Source organism: Equus przewalskii, chromosome 1, assembly GCF_037783145.1.
Source record: "Equus przewalskii isolate Varuska chromosome 1, EquPr2, whole genome shotgun sequence".
In the NCBI taxonomy this organism is placed as follows: domain Eukaryota; kingdom Metazoa; phylum Chordata; class Mammalia; order Perissodactyla; family Equidae; genus Equus; species Equus przewalskii.
This window is the reverse complement of record NC_091831.1, coordinates 183,212,555-183,233,844: the sequence shown is the minus strand read 5'-3', so window position 1 is coordinate 183,233,844 and position 21,290 is coordinate 183,212,555. Positions and strand designations below refer to the sequence as shown.

The 21,290-nt window shown below is 41.4% G+C and overlaps 1 protein-coding gene and 1 long non-coding RNA gene across 6 annotated transcripts in view; both read right to left on the bottom strand.

Annotated features, from left to right (window-relative positions):
- Positions 1 to 4,120, bottom strand: part of LOC139078123 (uncharacterized) — a 57,945-nt gene extending 53,825 nt beyond the window's left edge. For 3 of the 4 annotated variants that reach the window (XR_011530915.1, XR_011530918.1, XR_011530922.1), the window contains exon 1: positions 3,517 to 4,119. This is a non-coding gene — a long non-coding RNA (uncharacterized lncRNA). Of the gene's footprint in view, positions 1 to 3,516 lie in introns of all 4 variants that reach the window. The other variant, XR_011530923.1, reaches the window with a different exon arrangement.
- A 2,637-nt stretch (positions 4,121 to 6,757) lies between these two features.
- Positions 6,758 to 20,905, bottom strand: ARF6 (ARF GTPase 6). 2 transcript variants are annotated; one of them, XM_070588711.1, is made up of 2 exons: positions 10,514 to 10,666; positions 6,758 to 10,434 (listed from the first exon to the last, which is right to left on the bottom strand). In XM_070588711.1, exon 2 carries the CDS (start codon positions 10,098 to 10,100, stop codon positions 9,573 to 9,575), a length of 528 nt encoding a protein of 175 aa, XP_070444812.1. In that variant the 5' UTR covers positions 10,101 to 10,434; positions 10,514 to 10,666; the 3' UTR covers positions 6,758 to 9,572. The 2 variants fall into 2 exon arrangements, with proteins under 2 accessions (XP_070444812.1, XP_070444820.1); XM_070588719.1 differs by lacking the exon at positions 10,514 to 10,666 and adding an exon at positions 11,132 to 20,905 and having other exon boundaries at positions 10,101 to 10,434.
- Positions 20,906 to 21,290: the final 385 nt, after the last annotated feature.

The following is a 21,290-nucleotide window of genomic DNA, read 5'->3' as shown; positions in this document are numbered from 1 at the left end:
CGTACTGATGTAATATAAGCATTTCCCAAATAGCTTGGAAGACTTTTTTCCGAGGATTATCTTCTAGGATCAGTTTTCCACAGAACATACTTTGCAAAATGCCATTCAAGTATTTCTCAAACGTGTTTTCTCCTCTCTGCCACCAGAGCCGTCGCTGCAGTTGGGAATTCTCTCTTACCTACTCTACGATAGGTTTCCTGCCTGGGGTCTTTACTCATTCTTTACACAGTAGTCGGTAAGCTCCCTAAAAATGTAAACCTCATGCAATTTTGTGCTTAAAAATCCCATGAAGTTTTTCCAGCACCCAAATTATAAAATCCAAAGCTCCTTAAAACACCAAAGGCACTTGTGATGCAGCCGCTGACCATCCTTCCATCTTCATCTGACACCCGTCCACGCTGCAAAGCTAGCTGTCAGTTCCTGGTGGTGCTGTGCTAACAGCTGGCTTTTGCACACAACTGTTTGCCGCCTAAAAGGCCATCCACCTCCTCTTTATCTGAGTAACTGCACTCATACTTTACATTTACTTCAGATGGATTTCTTCTTCTAAAGCATTCTGTTCTTCTCACTACCTCCCATTCCCCAGCCACAGGAAGGTACCTCACTGGTATGCACTCAACGCACCGTCTCTTATAGCACCTTTGTAATTAGGTGTGTACACATCTCTATTTTTCACCTAGACTGTGAACTTGGTGAAGATTAAGGACATTTATTTATTCCTGCTGATGGGGCCTAGTACAGTGCCTGTAACCTAGTACATAAATGCTTGGTGAATACATGAATCGATATATGCATTATCTTTTAACCATTTCAATATTCTTTCTTTCTGAAAACTCATTTAAATGTATAAAATATGTGTTTTATTCATGAAACTTTAGTTTGGGGCCTAGCAACATGTTGTCAAACTTCTTCTGTAAAGGGCCAGATAGTAAATGCTTTAAGGCTTTGTGGGCCATACGGTCTCTATCATCACTACTCAACTCTGCCGTTGCTGCACAAAAGCAGCCGTAGACAATACACAAATTAATGACCATGGTTATGTTCCAATAAAACTTTACTTACAACAACAGGCAGTGGGCCAGATTTGGCCCATAGACCACAGTTTGCCAATCTCTGGCCCAGAAAGTTTATCATATCCCAATGATCTTAACTGGTACCCTCCAGTGTAGTTACTGAAGTTGTAGGCATGGTATTAGGAGGAAATAACCACCCTCTAAGAATGAACCGTCCAGTATGATAGCCACTAACCACTTGTGGCTATTGAGCACTGGAATGTGGCTAGTCCGAATCGAGATGTGCTTTAAGTATAAAATATGCACTTGGATCTTGAAGATTTTGTATGAAATAAAGAATGTAAAATATCTCAATAGTTATTTTATACTGATGACACTGAAATAATAAATTTGATATATTGAGTTAACTAAAACATATTCTTAAAATTGTTTTCACCTGTTTCTTTTTACTTTTAAAAATGTGACCACTAAAATATTTAAAATTACATATGTGGTTTGCACTCATTTATATCAGACTGCACTGCTCTAAGACAGAATAATTACAAAAGAGAGCACGCCTAAGGGATTCAACCTCTTTTCAAGATTGCAAACAAGATACTTCTCCTGATTACCAAAGTGTCTCTATTCAAATCTGCTGTGTATCCTGGTTTCTTTCTATCAGTGGTGCTATCATTATCTTTTACATAAGAATTAGGAATCAAAATCCTTAATTTCTTCTCCCTCCACAAGTAATGTATGTCCACAATTTATTTCATCTCACTCGTGTCTCATTTTCTCTATGATATACTTGGTCCTCATTCTCTCACCTGAATTATTCACAGTCTCTTGAAAGGACTTCTTCCTTCCAGCCTCTCTCCATGATCCTGATACATGATTCTATACAAAGCTACTGGATTAATAGTCCTAAACATTGTGACTCTCTCCTGCTACATAAATATTTTAAAAATTCAATGACTCCCATTACACGCTAAACAAATCTACTTGGTCTAGCTTTTGAGGCCTAAAAAATGTCATTTTCAACTTCCATTTTGAACCTTACTCCTCTCCTACCACTCAAGTCAGACATAGGATTGCAGGTAAGATACAGGCCACTCAGTTAAATTTGAATTTCAGATAAGTAATTTTTAGTACATAGTTTTAGAATATTGCTTGGGATACGTGCACTAAAAATTAGTGTTTATGTGAAATTGAAATTGAACTGGGCATCCTGTATTTTTATTTGCTAAATCTGGCAACCCCAGTCAGACAAGCCTATTCTCTATCTTCCGAATACTACATATAGATTACTACCCTTGCACCTTTTGTTCACACATTTTTTTTATGCTTTATTGTTTTTTTGGTGAGGAAGATTGGCCCTGAGCTAATATCTGTTGCCAATTTTCTTCTTTTGTTTTCCCCAAAGCCCCAGTACATAGTTGTACATCCCAGTTGGAGGTCATTCTACTTCTATGTGGGATGCCGCCATAGTATGGGCTTGACGAGTGTTGTGTAGGTCTGTGCCCAGGATCCAAACTGGCGAACCCTGGGCCACTGAAGCAGAGTGCGTGAACTTAACCACTCAGCCATGGGGCCAGACCCCTACTCACACATTTCAAGTGAGATCATGCATGTAATACACTTAGAACAGTGTCTAGCACACAATAAGCATGCAGTAGATAGTAATACTATCATTCCTCTGAACTTTTGGGTCCAACTCAACTCCCACTGGCCTTCTCTGGCCCACTCCGGCCCACGGTATAATCTCTCTCCTCTGTCTAGAATTTGATAGAACACTTGATTGCTTGCTTTGAACATTCCATGTCTATGTCTTACTTCACCTAAAATTTCTACCTCATATAGACATTACCGACAAATAAAATAGGATTTTAAAATAAGGCATTTTGCACTTTACCAAAATTATCAACCTTTACTCTTAAGTCCCGGCGTAAACACCACAGCACATGGTTAAAGCTCTCCAGCTGACCCTAGACTCGAGGCTCTTGCTGACAGGAGGACCTAGTGCTCTTTAAGCAAACCTCACCTACAGAATGTGAGCCGTAATGGGATCTGAAAAGCAAGAAATTCACTTCTTAAACAATATCTGAAATGTCAGTAGTTATGAATTTATCAACTAGAGACACAATACAAATTGTGCATTTTAAATTTTCTAAAACTTTTTTCTTCAATCAAAAGGAGCCTACATATAAACATGCAAATAATCAGCTTAGTGAAAACTTAACTTTTCCTATTTTTCATAATGATCTATAAAACTCACAATCTATCAAGTAGTCACATGTGATTTTTACAGGAAAAAAACTTCCTAAGCAGAGTCTAATAACCATGTCCTCCATTACACAGAAGATTCACATTATATAGGGACTCAAAATCTGTTGATGATCAAATAACAAAATTATGGGACCTCACTCGAGCTAAGCTTTTTGCAGGCAAACACACACACAAAATAGCAAGTACACTACGAACCACTGGTTCCCTTCAGTCCCACTCACAGTACAGTGCAGCCTACCTGAGTCCAGAGGCTGTCTCTACGCCTTTTATTCACATCTACCTCTCGAGCCTCAGTTTTCTCAAGTATGAAATGGAAGCCTCTTCTCTCAAGGTCGTTGTGAGGATTAAAGAATTAATATGCATGAACTGCTTAGAACAATGCCTGGCGCACAGGAAACATTCAAAAAAAACTAACTTTGGCACACGGGAAACATTCAAAAAACGCTAACTTACTATTCTTAGAATGTTTCCCAATTTGATCTCTTCAGGCGTAGCTCCAACCTAGGAGTTACTCACAAAACTAACTTTCAGAAACAAGAAGATAGGGAGAGAAAGCACTTTGGTTTGCCATTTTAGAAGAAACTCTAAAGATCCAAATCTCTGCTTCAACTCCCTTAACAAATTTGGTTTTTCCCTCTCACCTGCTGTGACCTTCTCAGGCCTGTCTATTCGGCTGTAATGGGAAACAGCTTTCATGGTCATGAATAACCAGTTTCACATAGATCTCTCCGTGAACTACAAGTGTTTGTATTTCTTAAAGCCCATTTGTAACTGTTCTCCATAAAATTTACTCCCGTAACTCCTGCTGAATTATTTTGTTTAGTTTCTCATTTAAGACAGTTATAGATTCCACATCCTACTCTATAAGTAGTGTAGAACAACTCTCCTGGCAAGAAATAACTTAGGTGTGAAGTAAATTATTTTTTCTAGTTTATATTGGTTAGAGGAATAATACTAGAAGAAACCAAATATCATGCATCATATTAGTTTCCAAGTCAGTAACACTTCCTCTTACAAAGTGTCATAATATAAAACACTGGACTCAGGACTTGATTACAGTAACACCCACTGAATAAAAGCCAGAGTTCAATGATGTTACCTGAACCTGTTCCAAATGAACCTGGGTCATCCGGAGGAAAGGGCACTTTAACAGAGAAGCACATTTAACTTATATCCAAACACCAGTAAAACTACCATAAAAATAAGGGAAATGTTTTAAATGAAATGATTCACAAAATTTTAAATGTTAAAATTGAAACTGAAAAACTACTGATTTCACACATTTAAACTTACTTAGGGGAAAAAAAATGCAGGTTAGACTACTCATTAACAAGTCTCAAGGATCACTAAATGTTCAAGTATGGAAAATCACACGTGCCACTGTTTCCTAAAGTTTTGATTAGTCATTCATTCATTTAAAAATGTCTTTTACTTATTGCTGGATTTCCAGTATGTTTTGGTAATGTTGTAAAAATTGACCTTTAGACCTGGGGTCAGCAAACATTTTTCGTAAAGGGCGAAACAGTAAATATTTAAGGCTGTTCAGGCTAAATACTCTCTCTGTCACATATTCATGTTTTTTTCATCCAGTCTTTAAACATTCTTTAAAAATGCAGAAACTGTCCTTAGCTCAGTCCCAAACAGGCCTCAGCCAGACTTGCCCTTGGCCACAGCTCCCCCACCCCCGCTTTACACTACACATATTATCTTTCTGTTACTATGTCAATTCCACTGATTAATTTTTGCTCTTTCAAATATTTGCTCAAATGTCACCTTCTCAATGAGGCCTTCTCTGAACATGTTCCTACCTGTCCCCCTATACATATAACATACTATATCACCTGACACATTTTTATTTATCATCTGATCTTTGTCATCCCTCCCCAGCCCCCACCACCCCTGTAAGTTGCATGAAGGCAGATACTGTTTTTTTCACTGATGTCTCTCCTTCACCTGGAACACTGCCAAGCATACCGTAGGCCTCAATAAATAACTCCACCCTCACACTTATAAAACAAATACTATGGAGGAAACACATATCCAAATGAAATAATCTGACAAGTGAAAAGGTATTCAAGGACAAGATTGACAATTACTTTCTCGTTTTAAAATTGTTTCATGGAGTCACAAAACATTTTAAACAATGGGGGGACATGCTCAAAATTAAAGCATTTTCTTACTATCCCACACAGTGAGGTTGTTTCTTATGGAATAATTCCCTGAAAGTTTACCATTACTTCAGCTCAGTCAATAACGAATTTCAATTGTCATTCCTAAACACCTCTACAGACCTGTTTTCCCTCTTTGATCTCACCTGCACGGTACTCCCTGCCCATTCAACTCACTAATCTAGTCTGGCAACTTTAACGTTTAGCAAAGCAGGGAAAAGTTACTGTGCCTCCGCTATAGCTCCCTCTCCTAACATTCCCTTTTTATAAACTTCCTAATACTGTAATCTTTCCTACTTGCTTCTTTGCTATTTGACCATTCGATATAAACAAAGCAAAAAGCTAGATTCTATTGAATGTTATATTCCAAATACATTATGCTCAGTGATTAGTCAGACTTAAAAGTTATTTTCAATTGCTATACTATGTGGTTTTACAATTTTTACCTGTGAGGAAAGAGACAAGATTTGCCTTACCATAAGCCTGCTATACACTTGGCAAGGTACTGAGGATGTAACTTCAGAAACTTAGTAAGTTCCACCACCATTCAGCTTATGTCTACTATACATCTAAACTTACATTAAAACATAAAGCCTCACTAAAGAGTAAAATATTTTCTACTGCTATCACTGATAAGTTGATATTTGATAGCCATTAAAAAATCACAGTACTAAATATATTAATAACATTAATGTGGGGGTTAAACCATACTGGAGATCACACTAAGACATTCTAAAATCAAACCACAAAAATTGCTGATACAAAAGTTCGGAATGCTTACAAAGAAAGGAAATGTGTTTTAAGAACCCTTTTATCCAACAAGTTATTCCCCATCTACTGCTTTCTAAATGGCTACAATTCTGCCATTCTTATCAGACAAGGCCCTTCGGCTTCTAAAGCACAAACTTCAAAATCCAAAAGTCAATTGTCAAGGGTTAAGACGACTCTGTAGGCCAATTCTCTTCGGATATAATTCTGTACTCCTAAAAACGCTAAGACTGTGATTTTGAAAAAACAGTGGCATAGTAAAAACTGCTATAGAAACTTAGTTTTTAAAAACCATTTTCAATTGTTTTTGTGTCCTAAGTTATCATAAAATCAGATGAAGTTTGGTGGAACTAAATCAGGGCAAAACCTCTTTATACAAGCAGCAGTACAAGAACCAAATTGATTCTCTTTTTTGTTCTCATAAAAGCTAGGTGACTCCCAAATTAAGCCACTTTATACGGTATATCCCTGGAGAAAAACATGGCCCAACACACCACATGTCCCACTTAATCTAGTTCAAACGAGTAACATAACGTGAGAAGCTGCGCTGTGTAATTCCTTTATTTTCTGCATATTAGTGCTTCACCAACACTACAACCATAAAGAGCACAATTCCAAGTACTGTACTTTTCAGTGTGGGGAGACCAGTCTACAGACTCATTTACTCATATTAGACAAGATTGACCTCATTCAAAACTTACTGCAGTTTATAAATTCACATACACACAGAAATTGATGCAATTAAACAAAAACTTCAGGATCTTATTTTTTAAATTCTTAGATTATAACTTTTTCTGCAGGCTGTAATTACCTGCTCCATGATCACCAATAGTTATGGTTCAATTTAACTACATCAATTATCAACCTTTTTTATCCTTAAAGAAAACGTAAGTGAAAATTACAATTTCTAACCAAAAGGTTTAGGGTTTTCCAAACTTCAAATATTTGCTTCCCACCCCCCCACCACTTTCAGTTAGACATTTCAAATAAACTAAAAATAACTACATCTCACCTGCAACAATTAATAGCAATTACTTGATGTATAAAATTTTAACTATGCCCCCAGTTATTTTAAGACAAAAAAAATGGCTGTCTACCAACCTAACTGTCACGAGTTAGAAATTCCACATTTAAGAATTAACATGAGGGTTTCAAGTTTCCTCCAGTTTAGGCATTTATACCTTTGTGCTTGTCTTGTTTCTGGATGTTACTACAGCATTGATATTTGTATAACCCATGTTTATGTACCTTAAATGTAATCATTTAAAACACTAAGAATTAAATTTATGGTGGAGCTTTGGGAATTTCAAAGGCAACTAAACTGTTCTTATGTGTTCTTAGATGGCAACTAAACTGTTCTAAAATGTTCTTAGATGTGTCTATCAGCTTCTAGAGATATTCTACTAAAGTGAAACTGAGAACTTTATACTTCAGTTGCATTTTGAATTCAAAAATCCCTCTGCACCATCAGGAGCCTACAACATAGCACCTTTTCTCATCTGCTTTAAGTAAAATGTTTGTCAAGAGTTTTACTTTGAAGAGTTGACTTTTTGTAGCCTTATGCTTCTCATACATCTTTGGTAAAAGCTCCATTATACAATATGGCCAAAGCATGAAGGACCAATACTGTCCAACCAGATACCATGATATCCCGCTCAGTTTTAGTTTTCACACACCCTCATAAACAAAATCAACTCCACCTCTTCCTGCATACTGCTTTTGCAGTGTACATTTCTGAAATTCCCTAAGTTTAATTCCTTGAGGATCTCTAAAATTAATCCTTAAGGCTATATAAGAACCAGATGCTGCTCCCCAATTCTGTTACCAAGCATTAACATTTGGTTCAAAGTATTATCATAGTGGTCTCAATAATCTAGTTACTGGTCCTAACCAGCTAAGCAAGTAATCTCCTTAGGATCTGGATATCACCAGTGAGCACACTGCTTACCCTTGCAGAAAAATAAGTTTACATTCATCGTCATCTGTAGGTTCTTTCTCTTCCTTCCACTTCCCCTTTGTCATTCCTCAAGTCTACACATCATTCATCCATCACATTTCCTTCATTAAAGGAGAAAGTGTATTATTGAACCAACAGGATATCTGACTTACTACTTGCATGAGTTAATCCTACAATCAAACAGAATTAAATATCCTTTTTATAAAACATCTCTTCCAGTGTTCTAATTAACGGAGATGTGGATCACTCATCTATAAAAAAGACTTCTACCTTCAGCTTAATCAGTTGCTGCAACGTGAAAACAGGAACGTGTATTTTTCCAACTAGGTAAAGGGTGCATATAATTTGAATTGTTAAATGCTTTATTAATGAACAAAGTAAACATTCTGGTAATTTTAAAACTATTGGTCTTAGACATTTGAAACATAGTAAAAGTATATATTCCAGTTTTGCCCAAAAGTCACTTAAGATATCTACAAATATTTCATGTGTGTGTGGCATACACCGTTATTGCTCCATTTCCTGGAAAGAGTCTATTTTTCAAGTTAAAAAAGAGGGAAAACACAGCAAAGTTGCTAACTTCGCAGTGAAAAAAATCTGTGTCCTCGACGAGTTACACTTTCATATTTTTATGCAGTGTAAGTTAGCTATGTAATGGGGAACTTGAGTTTTATCCCTACTCATGCATGACGTATGCTTCAGAATTTAATAGCTGACATTTCAAAGAACTTCTTATATTACCTGTTTGACACACTGATGTGCAACTGGAATATATTACAATGATATTACTCATTATTTGCCACTGTGGGCTAAGTTTACTATACTGGTCTTAGATATAAAAGGTCACATTCGAAATTACTAAGTTAAAGTTAGAACTCAGAAGGGAGGGAGAAAAGGCCTTAAATATAAAAGACAAACGGCAGTTTGATTAAGCAATAATTTTCAGTTTACTAGATGAAACAGACTTGCAACACAGTCTGCATGAATGCAAAATAAGCCATCTACAGCAGGTGATAGGAAAACTGGGCAAAAAGGAAAAAAAGCATACATTGGAAAAAAGATTCTCTCGAAATAAAAAAATCAAACCATTATTATAAAGGACTTTACCAAGAACTGCTATATTTCCCCCATCCCATTTGCTGGAAGTCAACAGGAGCATCTAGCACTTTGTGTTCATGTCAAATGTCACATCAGAGCATTCTAACGCAAAGCGGAAAAGAAAAAAAAAAAAAAAAGAAACCAACAAAAAAGAAAACCCCTCACCCGCCCCCAAACCGTAGAACCGTAACTCCCGAGTTCGAATTGAAGAGAAGAGAAAGTGGCCATTGAAAGAGGTGACGGCGGCGATAATCCTATGAATGGTTCGCTCCTCTCCTTCCGGGGCCGGGTGGAGGACGCTCATTAGGATTTGTAGTTAGAGGTTAACCATGTGAGCCCCTCATAGAGTCCGTCCCCCGAGGTGGCACACGAGGGCTGCACATACCAGTTCCTGTCCCGAATCCGGGTCAGGCCCAGTTTCTCCTGGATCTCGTGGGGCTTCATGGCATCGGGCAGGTCCTGCTTGTTGGCGAAGATGAGGATGATGGCGTCCCGCATCTCCCGGTCGTTGATGATGCGGTGCAGCTCCTGGCGGGCCTCGTCGATGCGGTCGCGGTCGGCGCAGTCCACCACGAAGATCAGGCCCTGGGTCCCGGTGTAGTAGTGCCGCCAGAGCGGCCGGATCTTGTCCTGGCCGCCCACGTCCCACACGTTGAACTTGACGTTTTTGTAAGTCACCGTCTCCACGTTGAAGCCCACCGTGGGGATGGTGGTCACCGACTGGCCGAGCTTCAGCTTGTACAGGATGGTGGTCTTGCCGGCCGCGTCCAGGCCCAGCATGAGGATCCGCATCTCCTTGTTCCCGAAGATCTTGGACAGCACCTTCCCCATCGCGCCGGAGGAGCCGGGCCCGGGGGCATTCAGGGTCGCGGGCCTCGCCGACAACGCCGCCCCGCGGGGCCGGAACCAGCCTGGGCGCGCGGCCTGCGTGGGCGCCTCGTGGGCAGGGCCGCCCGCTCACTCGGGCATCACCCGCCGGCGCCCGCTTCCTGCCGCGCGGCCGCCGCCCTGCCGAGGGGAGCGGGCGGGCCGGCCAGAACCGCCCTTCCGCGGCCCGAGCCCCGCGCCGCCGCCGCCGCCGCCGCCGCCCGGGGCCGGGTCACCGCCGCGCAGGCCACGCGAGGGGCAGGGCGCCGCGTCAGGGGCCGGGCGGACTCGGCGCTGCCTGCGGAGACACAGAGAGAGGGTTACGGCCGGCGCCGGCGAGCGCCGCGGCTGCGCCCGTCCAGCTGGGCCCGCGTTACCTCGGCCGCCGCCCCGAGCGCGGGCTCCTCCGGCCGCCACCTCCTCCGCCCAGCTCTGCCGCCGCCGCCGCCGGAAAAGGCGCCGAGGAAACCGCCTCACTTCCCCTCCCGACTGCGCATGCGCGGCGCAGGCCGGCCGTTCGGACGGGCGCGACCTCTGTCAGGAGAGCGGCCCGCGCGCCCGGCGTCATGGCGCCGCGCGAGGGGCGGGGCTACGGCGGCTCGGAGAGGCGCGGGGGCGGTGCGCCCGGCCCGCGAACCCCGGCCTCTGACCCGCGGCCCCAGCTCGCCGCCCTGGCTTCGGGTCCCCTGTCCGCTTCCCCTTCCGCGCTCTCCGCGTCCGCCCCCTCGAGCCGGAGGCGCGGATGCGCGGGGGGCGGGGCCGCTGCCACGACGGGCGCCCCTGGGCTGCTGGGCGGCCCGCCCTCGCGCCCCGACGCCCGGAGCCCGCGCGGGCTTTCCTTCCTCTGGGCGGCGTCTCGGGGGGCGCGTGGAGGCCGGGCTGGGCGCCCCCCGCGGTCTGCGTTACGGTGTGACCGGGGGACCCTCCGGGCCCGCGGCTGTCCGGGGGTGACGGCTTCCGCGTGCACACGCCGTCCCCGCCCGTCGGCCGCTCACCCTCGGAAGCCGGGCCCGGTGTCCGCGCCCGGCGCTCGGCTCGCGAGCTCGTGTCGGGCGCACCGCGCGTCCCGGGTGAGACGACCGCCGCTGGTGCGGGCTCCAGGGCTTTCTGGTGCAGACGCTCAGCGACCAAGGGCGGCTTAGGAGGAGGCGAAAGTTTGAAATAAGTGAACCAACGGGAGGGAAACAGGAAGTAGGGTTTTTTTTTTTTAGAGGAAGATGCTAGAACAGCGTGTGTTGGCATACTTTTTGTTTCACAATTTAGGAAGATCTGATAATGGTAGGGGGGTTAAAGAACTTGTATTGGTGGAATAATAGAAGCTTCAGCCTGAAGTAGGCTTCCTGAAGTTACTAGTGTTCTGTGATCTAGTTTACTTTCCGTCTGCCTTAAAACTGAAGGAAGGGTTTTAAGTCAGAAGATTGGGGCTCACAGTGTCACCCCTCCTTTTCACAGCTGTGAGTTTTTAAGTCTGGACCTTCGTAAACTTCGTTTTCTTGTACAGTCAGATGAATATGAATGAAAATAGTCATCGTGTATTGACTTTGTATTGGTAAACACTGAACTAAATACTTTAAATATGTTGTTCTAATCCACACAGCAACCACATGAGGTACCTTTGAGTACTGGTATTTTCGTAGAAGGAAACTGAGGGTTAGAGAGCTTAGGTCATTTTGTGAAGGTCACAGTGCTGAGATTTAAATCGTGAATCTACAGCTCACCCTCTTAACCCCCAAATTAAGCCAACTCCCTGCCTACACACAGCTGTTTGGAATCTCAGGTATGGCATTTCTTGAAATGCTTTATAACTATAAAGTGCCATAGTAATTTTTTTTTTTTTTTTTGAGGAAGATTAGCCCTGAGCTAACATCTGCTGCCAATCCTCCTCTTTTTGCTGAGGAAGACTGGCCCTGAGCTAACATCCATGCCCGTCTTCCTCTACTTTATATGTGGGACGCCTGCCACAGCATGGCGTGCCAAGCCGTGCCATGTCCGACCCCAGGATCCCAATTGGCGAACCCCGGGCCACCAAATCGGAAGGGGCAAACTTACCTGCTGCGCTGGCCAGCCCGCATAGTAATTCTTGTTATTATTTATATGTGGCAAATAGAGGCAGGTGTTGTATTTTGTTTCATGCCAACATGGTGTTTTTCTCACAGCAGATTCCAGCTTTTCCGAGTGAATGGGGGATTGATCTGCTGGTTGGACTTGTATTTCAGTGGAAGGTGTGATACAGTTAAAAGTGGAAGCCGCTTGAAGCCCCAGCATCTACCTGGCTCTGGCGCTGTGCTGGGGCTGAAGAGCTTGCTTCTGAAAGCCAGCCTGCGTTTGTATTCCACCAGAGTGCAGGCTCCACGGAGGCAGGGACTGTCTTGTCAGCAGCATGTTCCCAGCGGCAGCGGTTGGGTGTCAGGAGGTCGGTGGTTAGTCGAGTGAACGAATGCCTTTTAGACCACGGGTGAGACAAGGGGAGAAAGGTACGTACGGTTTTTATCCAGGGATTTGAAATAAGTTAATTGACAAGCTTTTCAGGTGGTGGCATATCTTAAGAGTATTGGATATCTAGAGTGGCCCACCATACAATAAATTATGCAATATATTATTTTAAGTAATAATCATAAAACAAGTAATAATGGTCAGGAAATAAATACAAACAATGCAAAATTTTTAACTCTATATATCATGGCAGTTAGAAAAAAAGAAGTAAGGGAATTTCAATAAAACCAAAATATCTGCAAAAAGTAACAATTTAGGCAACTACTAAATTGTACCACTGGTGAAATATTGTTTCTTGATTCCTTCTTGAAACAATTAACAATTCAAAAAGAGTAAATTTCTATTTTAAAAATATTATTTCCGTTCAACGAAATATTTACAGATAAACTGAAACTTACATTTATGAAACAAAATACTGGATTTCACAGTTTGTGCTCTGTTTCACAGTTTTTAAGTTTTAGATACAAATGAAAGCTCCAAAAACTGTAGAAAAATTGATCTCTGCTTTTCAACTCAAAGCCTGCAAATGAAGAGATTTCTCCAGCTTACTTTCAAACCAGGCTTCCCTTGTATAAAACACCATCTCATAATTTCTAACCTGTTCAACAACCATATTTAATAATATGCTTATAATATTCCTGACTAAAATACCAACTTACAGGAAAAAGATTTACTTTTAAAAAATGGCTTAGCAGGGGGCCTGCCCGGTTGTGCAGTGGTTAGGTTCATACACTCTGCTTTGGCAGCCGGGGGTTCACCAGTTCGGATCCCAGGTGCGGACCTTAGCAGTGCTGACAGGCCGTGCTGTGGCAGGCATCCCACATATAAAGTAGAGAAAGATGGGCATGGATGTTAGCTCAGGGCCGGTCTTCCTCAGCAAAAAGAGGAGGATTGATGGCAGATGTTAGCTCAGGGCTAATCTTCCTCAAAATAGAAAAATAAAAAAATTTTTTAAATAAAAATCAAAAATGGCTTAACTTTCTGCTTTTAAAATGCGATGAACAAGTCTTCTTTAACGGTGGCACCCCATGCTATTTCCCTATTTCTGAATTCCTGGAGCTCTTGAAAAGCACTCATTCTGTAGGACTCTGTTGCGTATTTCTTTTTGTCCCATGGAGTGCCAAGGACAATTCTGACCAGATGGCGAGGGTGCGAGCATGGTCTGACTATGTGCCTGTTTGAGGAAGGTAACACCCCGGCTTATGGCTTCATTTTGAGCCCTTCGTCCAGACTTACCCAGAATTGAGCTCTGTCTAGTTTGAAGAAAGCATAGAGCCCCAGGAAGTCTATTAGCGGTAGAACTAAAGAGGAAAGAAGCAGCTATGATAGAGTGTATCTTTAGAAAAATTACTAATCCTTTCCAGCTGAATCTAATTGAGGCAGGAGCATTTGCCCTCCCTTAGGACTGTACCTATGTGCTTATAAGCTCTCTGAGAGAGCTGTGTCCTTTTCATTTTTGAATCTTTAGTGCCAGCATAATGCCTAGTAGGTAGTAAAATAAAGTTTCAAACTTTTTTTTTTTTTTTTGCTGAGGAAGATTGTCCCTGAGCTAACATCTGTGCCAATCTTCCTCTACTTTGTACATGGGTCACCTGCCACAGCAGGGATTGGTGAGTGGTGCAGGTCCGTGCTAAACCCATGCACTCCGGCCACCAAAGCATCATCATTTTTTGATGATACATGGTAAAAGGTTGAGACCCTCAAAAATAAAACTGAGAAACCCAATGAATACAATGAAAACAATTCATTTTCATTTATAAGTGTTCTTGATTACTTTAATGGATGCAAATTCAGTAGTTCCCTCCCTCGTCCTCTCCCTGTGTCAGCTGAGGAACCACTTTCTGCTTCTTCCTCTTTAACCATAAAGAAAGTTGCATCCCAATCAAAACCTTGATAATTACCTTAGTTATGCCTGAGTATGAAGACTTCATCTCATTATTAGCATTATTAAAAGTGGGAATGAGGGAACTAAAAACAAAAGTTTGAGTTATAGTTGATATTTTAGCAAACTGTTGAATAGTTACAGCTTCAGACCATAAAAATAAACACAGGCAATATGGTCTAGTGGCTCAAAGGAAGAGAAAAAGCTAAATTACATCCTTAAACTATTCCCAGCACTTCTTGACTCACGTTTAACTTGGGTGAGTTGTTCGCCTCATTGATCATCAATTTCTCTACTCCTGTGATGGAGAAATCTCTTAATTGATTAGGACAGTATATATTGTTCCTTACAGGTGAAGGAGCTGAAGCACTGAGAAGGGGAGCAACTTCCTTAAGATCAAGAACTGGTACAGAGGAGATTCAGATTAAGATTTTTTGATCCAAGTCTGGTGTTCTTTTATCTATCGTACCAAACTATTGTGTGAACTCAGGAAGCTGGATTAGATCAGTGGTTTTCAGCCCTGGCTGCACATTAAAATCACCTGGTTTTGAAACCACACAAATGCTTGGGCCCCACCCCAGATCAATTAAGTCAAAATGTCTGTGGTAGAAGTTCTACCCACCATTTTTTTTAAGGCTCCCTGAGTGATTCTAATGTGTAGCTAAGACTGAGAACCATTGAACTAATTGCTAACTTCCCCTCACGTTAAAAATGCTGTGAATTCTGAACTCTGCTTTGTTATTCTTTGTCCCCAAGATACATACTCCCACACACAATTTTTTTTTTTTTAAAGATTGGCACCTGAGCTAACAACTGTTGCCGATCTTTTTTCTTTCTTTCTGCTTTTTCTCCCCAAATCCCCCCAGTACATAGTTGTATATTTTAGTTGTAGGTCCTTCTAGTTGTGGCATGTGGGACGCAGTCTCAACGTGGCCTGATGAGTGGTGCCATGTCCGCACCCAGGATCCGAACCGGCGAAACCCTGGGCCACCGCAGCAGAGCATGCGAACTCAACCACTCGGCAACGGGGCCGGCCCCCAACACAATTTTTTGCATAATATAGTGCAATAATGCTTTAGTCACCGGAGTAACTTCCCAAGACATTAGACGTCTCAGACAAAGGCATAAATATTTCTCAGTCTTGCAAAAATTATTTTAAAAATATACTGTAATTACAGGTAAATTTATTGAATTATTAGTAGAACACTATCAACTAGTCAGTGCCATTCAAAGAAGAGAAGGTACGACAGAATACTTGACAGCCATAGGATGATCGAACTTGTGAGCTCTAGACTCAGACCTGTCCATGCCATTCGGCTGCCCCGGATGCAGACACCCCTCCTGTTTGCCTTAACCCCAAATTAGGTAGAAGGAAAGATGAGGGTGGGCAAGTAGATTCTCCTTTTCCTGTCTCCCTGGGAGCTGAGATTTGGGTCACTGAACTGGGCTCAACCAATTAACTAATCAGTGTCCTAGTCCAGGCTTTGGATTTTGAGAGATTCAGAACTCCATAGTTGCTGGGACAAGTGTCCAAAGTGACTGTCCAGCAGCATGGTAGCGGATACCCAGTGGCAGGAGTGCCAATGGCAACAAGTGTCATAGGGAAAGCATTGGTGGGACGCGTCTAAGCCAGCAGTCCTGTGGTGTAGTCCCAGCTGTGCCTTCTAGACAATTCTGTGGGCCTCCTCAGACATTTCCAGTCGAATCATTTTCTGCTCAAAGGTCAGTTTTTATTGATTGTAAATAAGAAGGCTGAATGGTACACATTTTAATTTAAAGAATGTGAAATAAAATCTTTTACCAACATGGTACAAATTGGACATCTGATTGTGTTAGTAATTTTCCCATTAGGTGGTCCTTTGAAAATAGAGTCAGACAAGTCAAATTCTGGAATCATCATAGTTTCCAATCTGTTAAAATAATGTTCCTGCTCATGGAAGTTTATGGATGTATTGTTTTTATGTCAACCATTTAATCACTAAAATTGTTGGAAGGAGAAACATTTCATATCCTGGAGATATCAATAACACCCCTGTTAAGAAGAAGCGCATAACCTCAGAAATTTGATTTTCAGTATCAGAAGAGTATTTTTAAGCTAAAGCAAGATAATTGCTTCATTCTAAACTGACAAGGAGTTTACAATATTGATGTCCTGAGAAAGAGTTTTGTTTTCTAAGAACCAAGAGGCTAAGTCATTGAGACTGCTTAACTGAGTACTGCAAGCTTTGTAATTACATAATCAACAACATGCATGTGGTGTCTGCAGTAACAGTTGTCAGCGCCGTGCTGTCAGTCACGCAGATTTGGTGGTGGTGTGCCGTAACCGCTGTAGAGCGCTGTGTTGGTGCAGACGGTGACGTCTTCAGGAAGACATTCGGGGACACCAAAGACCTGAGGGCTACGGTCCTTGTCCTGTCTTTATTCTCTATAGTGGTTCCAGCTTTAAGCTTTCTGATTTATAGGTTTTGTCTTTTGCTTTGTCTTATTCTGTTTGTTTATGTTTTCCCCTATTGTTAGAGATATATCAAGAAAATGGCATATAAGCAGAACACTGACCTCTAATTGGCCAATAAGTCCCAATGATACTAAACAAATTTAAGACATCATGCAGTACTACCCCTCAATAGGGCTTTGCCCCCAGCATAGTATTCTGCATTGGATCTAATGGCTAGGCTGGTGGTGAAAAAACAGGAGGAACTGTCCATGTTACAGAACCCAGAGAAAAGAATTAATCTTCCAAATCTCAAGAAACAGTTGGTAAGCCAGGAAATTTACAACTATTTACAGATCAGAAACCAAATAAAATGACTTTAATTGCCACACGGTGCTGCTTCAAAGAGAGAATAAATAAATAAAAAATGAGTGAGAAAGAAGAAAGGAAGGAAGATGGCAGCAAAAGAAGGAAGGAAGGCAGGAAGAAAGGAAAGGATTGTATTGAAAAGTTAGGCTTGGCCGTGTGGTAAACTGATCCCTAATCTGATCTAGCTTTGGGGCAAAAAAGAATAATTCCTTGGAAAGTATAACCAGGGAGGTCCGTGTGAGACTTCCTCCTCCGTAGCCGTCTTCATTTTGCACACATTTGCACATTTGTGCACACATAGCATGTGGACCAAGGATAGACAGTGGAGGGCTTTTTGCTGTTGGTCCATTTGGACTGTGAGTGTATAATTGTCTGTAGGAGCTCCTACTCTAAGACACAGTGTGGGGCACAGTGACCGCGATTTATGACTGTGGAAATGGTTGTAAAAGGCAAGATAAATGTTACACTGTAACCAATTTAACAACTTAACTGGCTTAGCTGGGCAAAATGTATGGGTTTGTTTCCATTTCAAGTAAGAAAGATTTATATTCCAACAGGCTTAGAAAGATACCTACTGGGTTATATGTCCACAAATAATAGTCAGATAACAAACCTGCTGAGCTAAAGACTGGCTTCAGGGATAACATTACAATTTCACAAACTGGGGCAGGGATTCTGTGACTGGTGAACTAGAGCTGTTCCTGTGCTCTCTTCAGTGTGGGAAGGAGGTCGACCACCCTGTCTGCTGACTTCCCAGATTAACTGAGTTAATGCTGGAAAAGGAAAGATCTGAAGCCTTTGAAGCAGTTTCTGAGGTGTGACTTTGTTTCCAGGTGTAAAAGTGGGTCTTTCTGCTGCTTACTATATCTTCTTAACATTATAAGAGACATAAGTCATGATTCAACTTGGTAACACAGAAGTAACCTTGGTTACGCGGAGAGTTAATGTGGGACTTTATAACAATTTCACTGTGGATACATCTTTAACAGTATCTCAGAGATTCTAGGAGTAGAACAAGGTACCCTATGTATTTGAAACTTGAAGGAGGTCTTTGGAAATGGCGGCCCGGCCCCCCCACGTCCCCCCCCCCATCCACAGGAATACAGGAGTAGACTCCTGGCAGTCCTGGTTTTTCTTGTGACGCCTAAACACATACATCTCTGGCCAAACCAACTGGACCACAGGTAGACTCATTATCTTAATCGGCTAACTGGATTCTTATTCCTGAGAATTTGAAATCAGACCTGAAGGAAGATCATGTCAGTCTGTCTCTTCCCAGTAGATCCATATACTACCAACTAGGGAGTATGTCACAGCCAGATTCTGCTTTGAGAACAGGGCAGCAAGCAGACAGAAGTTAATCTTTAGGGAGAAAGAAAAAAGCAGATGTACAAAGAGAGCAGAGGTGAAACAAATTATTCCCCGGGCTGCATTGCACAGTTCCAGGCCCTTCCTGGGGTCTCTCTGTATGCCAGCCTTTGAGTTTCATGAGACACCCTGTTTCTTTATATAAAATTACCTTTTTGTGAAAGCAAGCTCCAGTAGGCTGCTGTTACTTACAAATAAAAGTTTTGGCTTTACAAAACATGTCAATATAAAGTAGTATGCAAGCAAGACAGAATTTTGACAATCAAAGTAAATGTACCAAAGTCACAGACTTTGGTGCTTCATGGAGAACTATAATATAAATGGTATGCAAATACCTAATGTATAATAATTATATGCTGCCGTCATAGTTACCTAATAAAACTACCCCTGAGGGTGGGTAGGTGGACTACTGATACATATAATTCAGTTTATAAAAACCTCTACACAGTTCTGTGACCTGGACTTTTGACCCACCCTTGAATTGCTTTATAGAGCTCTTAGAATAATTTAATGCATTCTCTTATGTTATAGCAATAGTTTTCTTAATGCGGGAGAAGAAAGGGACATCACAGACTCACTGGAGGAGGTTTTCAATCCGTATCATTTACTCTAAACAGAAGGTAATGACAAAATTAATAAAATAAATACAATAGAATTCTGCCTCCTGGCAGTGAGCACTCACCCAATATAAAATAGATAATTTGAGTAGCTCTGTAATTATTAAGGAAATTTAATTCATAATTTTAAAATTCCCACAAAAGCAATCTGATAGCTCAGATGGTTTCACTGGAGAATGCTACCAAACATTTAGAGAATTTTAGGGAATAGAAGAGGAGGGCAAACTTCCCAATTCATTTTATGGAACTAGTATTACCCTGATACTAAAGCCAAGTAATACGGTATAAATAACTACAAAAAAAGAAAACTACAAGCCAATCTCTTTCGTTTATATGGATGCCAAAATTTTGAAATATTAGCAAAGAAAATTCAGCAATATATATTTAAAAAATCATACACCATGACCAAGTGGAGTTTATTTCAGGGAAGCAAGCCAGTTTCAATATTTGAAAAATCAGTGTAACCTACCAGATTAATAGGCTAAAGAAGAAAATTCACATGATCATATCTACCAATGCAGAAAAGCATTTGACATAATTCAGCACCTATCTATGGTATAAAACTCTTAAGAAAAATAGGAATCAATTTCCCCAAGTTGATTTTTTAAAAATCTACCAAAAATCCTATAGCTAGCCTTAAACTTAACAGTGAAAATGACTGACTGCTCTCCCTCTAGGATCAGGAACAAAGCAAGGATGTCCACCCTCACTGCTGTTATTCAGCATAGTGCTGGAAGTTCTGGCCAGTGCATTAAGACAAGAAAAGACAATAAAAGGCATATAGATTTGAAAGGAAGAAATAAAACAGTCCCTATTTGTAGAAGACATGATTTCCTACATAGAAAATCCCAAGAAGTCTACCCAAAAAAGCCTTTCTACAACTAATTAGTGAGTTCAGCAAGGTTGCAGGATTACAAGATAAACATAACAAAACCCATTGTATTTCTATATACTAGCAACACATGGACACTGATTTTAAAAATACAGTAATATTTACAATTACTCAAAAAAATTGAGGGGCCAGCCCCATGGCCTAGTGGTTAAGTTCAGCATGCTCTGCTTCAGCAGCCCAGGTTCAGTTCCCCAGTGTGGACCTACACCACTCATCAGCAGCCATGCTATGGCAGCAACCCACATACAAAGTAGAGGAAGATTGGCATAGATGTTAGCTGAGGGCAAATCTTCCTCAGCAAAAAAAAAAAAAAAAAGATTGACAACAGATGTTAGCTTAGGGTGACTCTTAGCAAAAAAAGAGGAAGATTGGCAACAGATGTTAGCTCAGGCTCAATCTTCCTTGGCAAAAAAAGAGGAAGATTGGCAACAAATGTTAGCTTGGGGGAACCTTCCTTAAGCAGAAAGAGGAAGACTGGCAACAGATGTTAGCTCAGGGTGAATCTTCCTCAGCAAAAACAAACAGAAAAACAATTGAAATACTTAGGTGTAAATCTAACAAAACATATACAGGATGTGTATGCTAAAAACTACAAAAACACTGATTAAAAAAACTAAGAAGATCTAAATACATGGAGAGACATAATCTGTCCATGGATTGGAAGATTCAACATGGTAAAGATATCAATTTTCTCCCGTTTAATGCAATTCTTATCAAAATCCCAGCAAGATTTTTTGTAGATGTAGACACAATTACTCTAAAATTTATGTGGAAAGTCAAAGGAATTAGAATAGCTAAACAATTTTTTTTTAAGATTGGCACCTGAGCTGTCATCTGTTGCCAATCTTTTTTTTTTTCCTTCTTCTTCTTCTCCCCAAAACCCCCCAGTACATAGTTGTATATTCTAGTTGCAGGTCCTTCTACTTGTGTCATGTGGGACGCTGCCTCAGCATGGCCTAAAGAGCGGTGCCATGTCCGCGCCCAGGATCTAAACCAGTGAAGCCCTGGGCCATGAATCAGGGCCCATGAACTTAACCACTCGGCCAAGGGGTGGGCCCTGCTAAACAATTTTCTTTTTCTTTTTTTTTTTTTTAAAGATTTT

Excerpts from the sequence above, each read along its gene's own strand:
- ARF6 (XM_070588711.1), bottom strand. The coding sequence starts at position 10,100 with ATGGGGAAGGTGCTGTCCAAGATCTTCGGGAACAAGGAGATGCGGATC.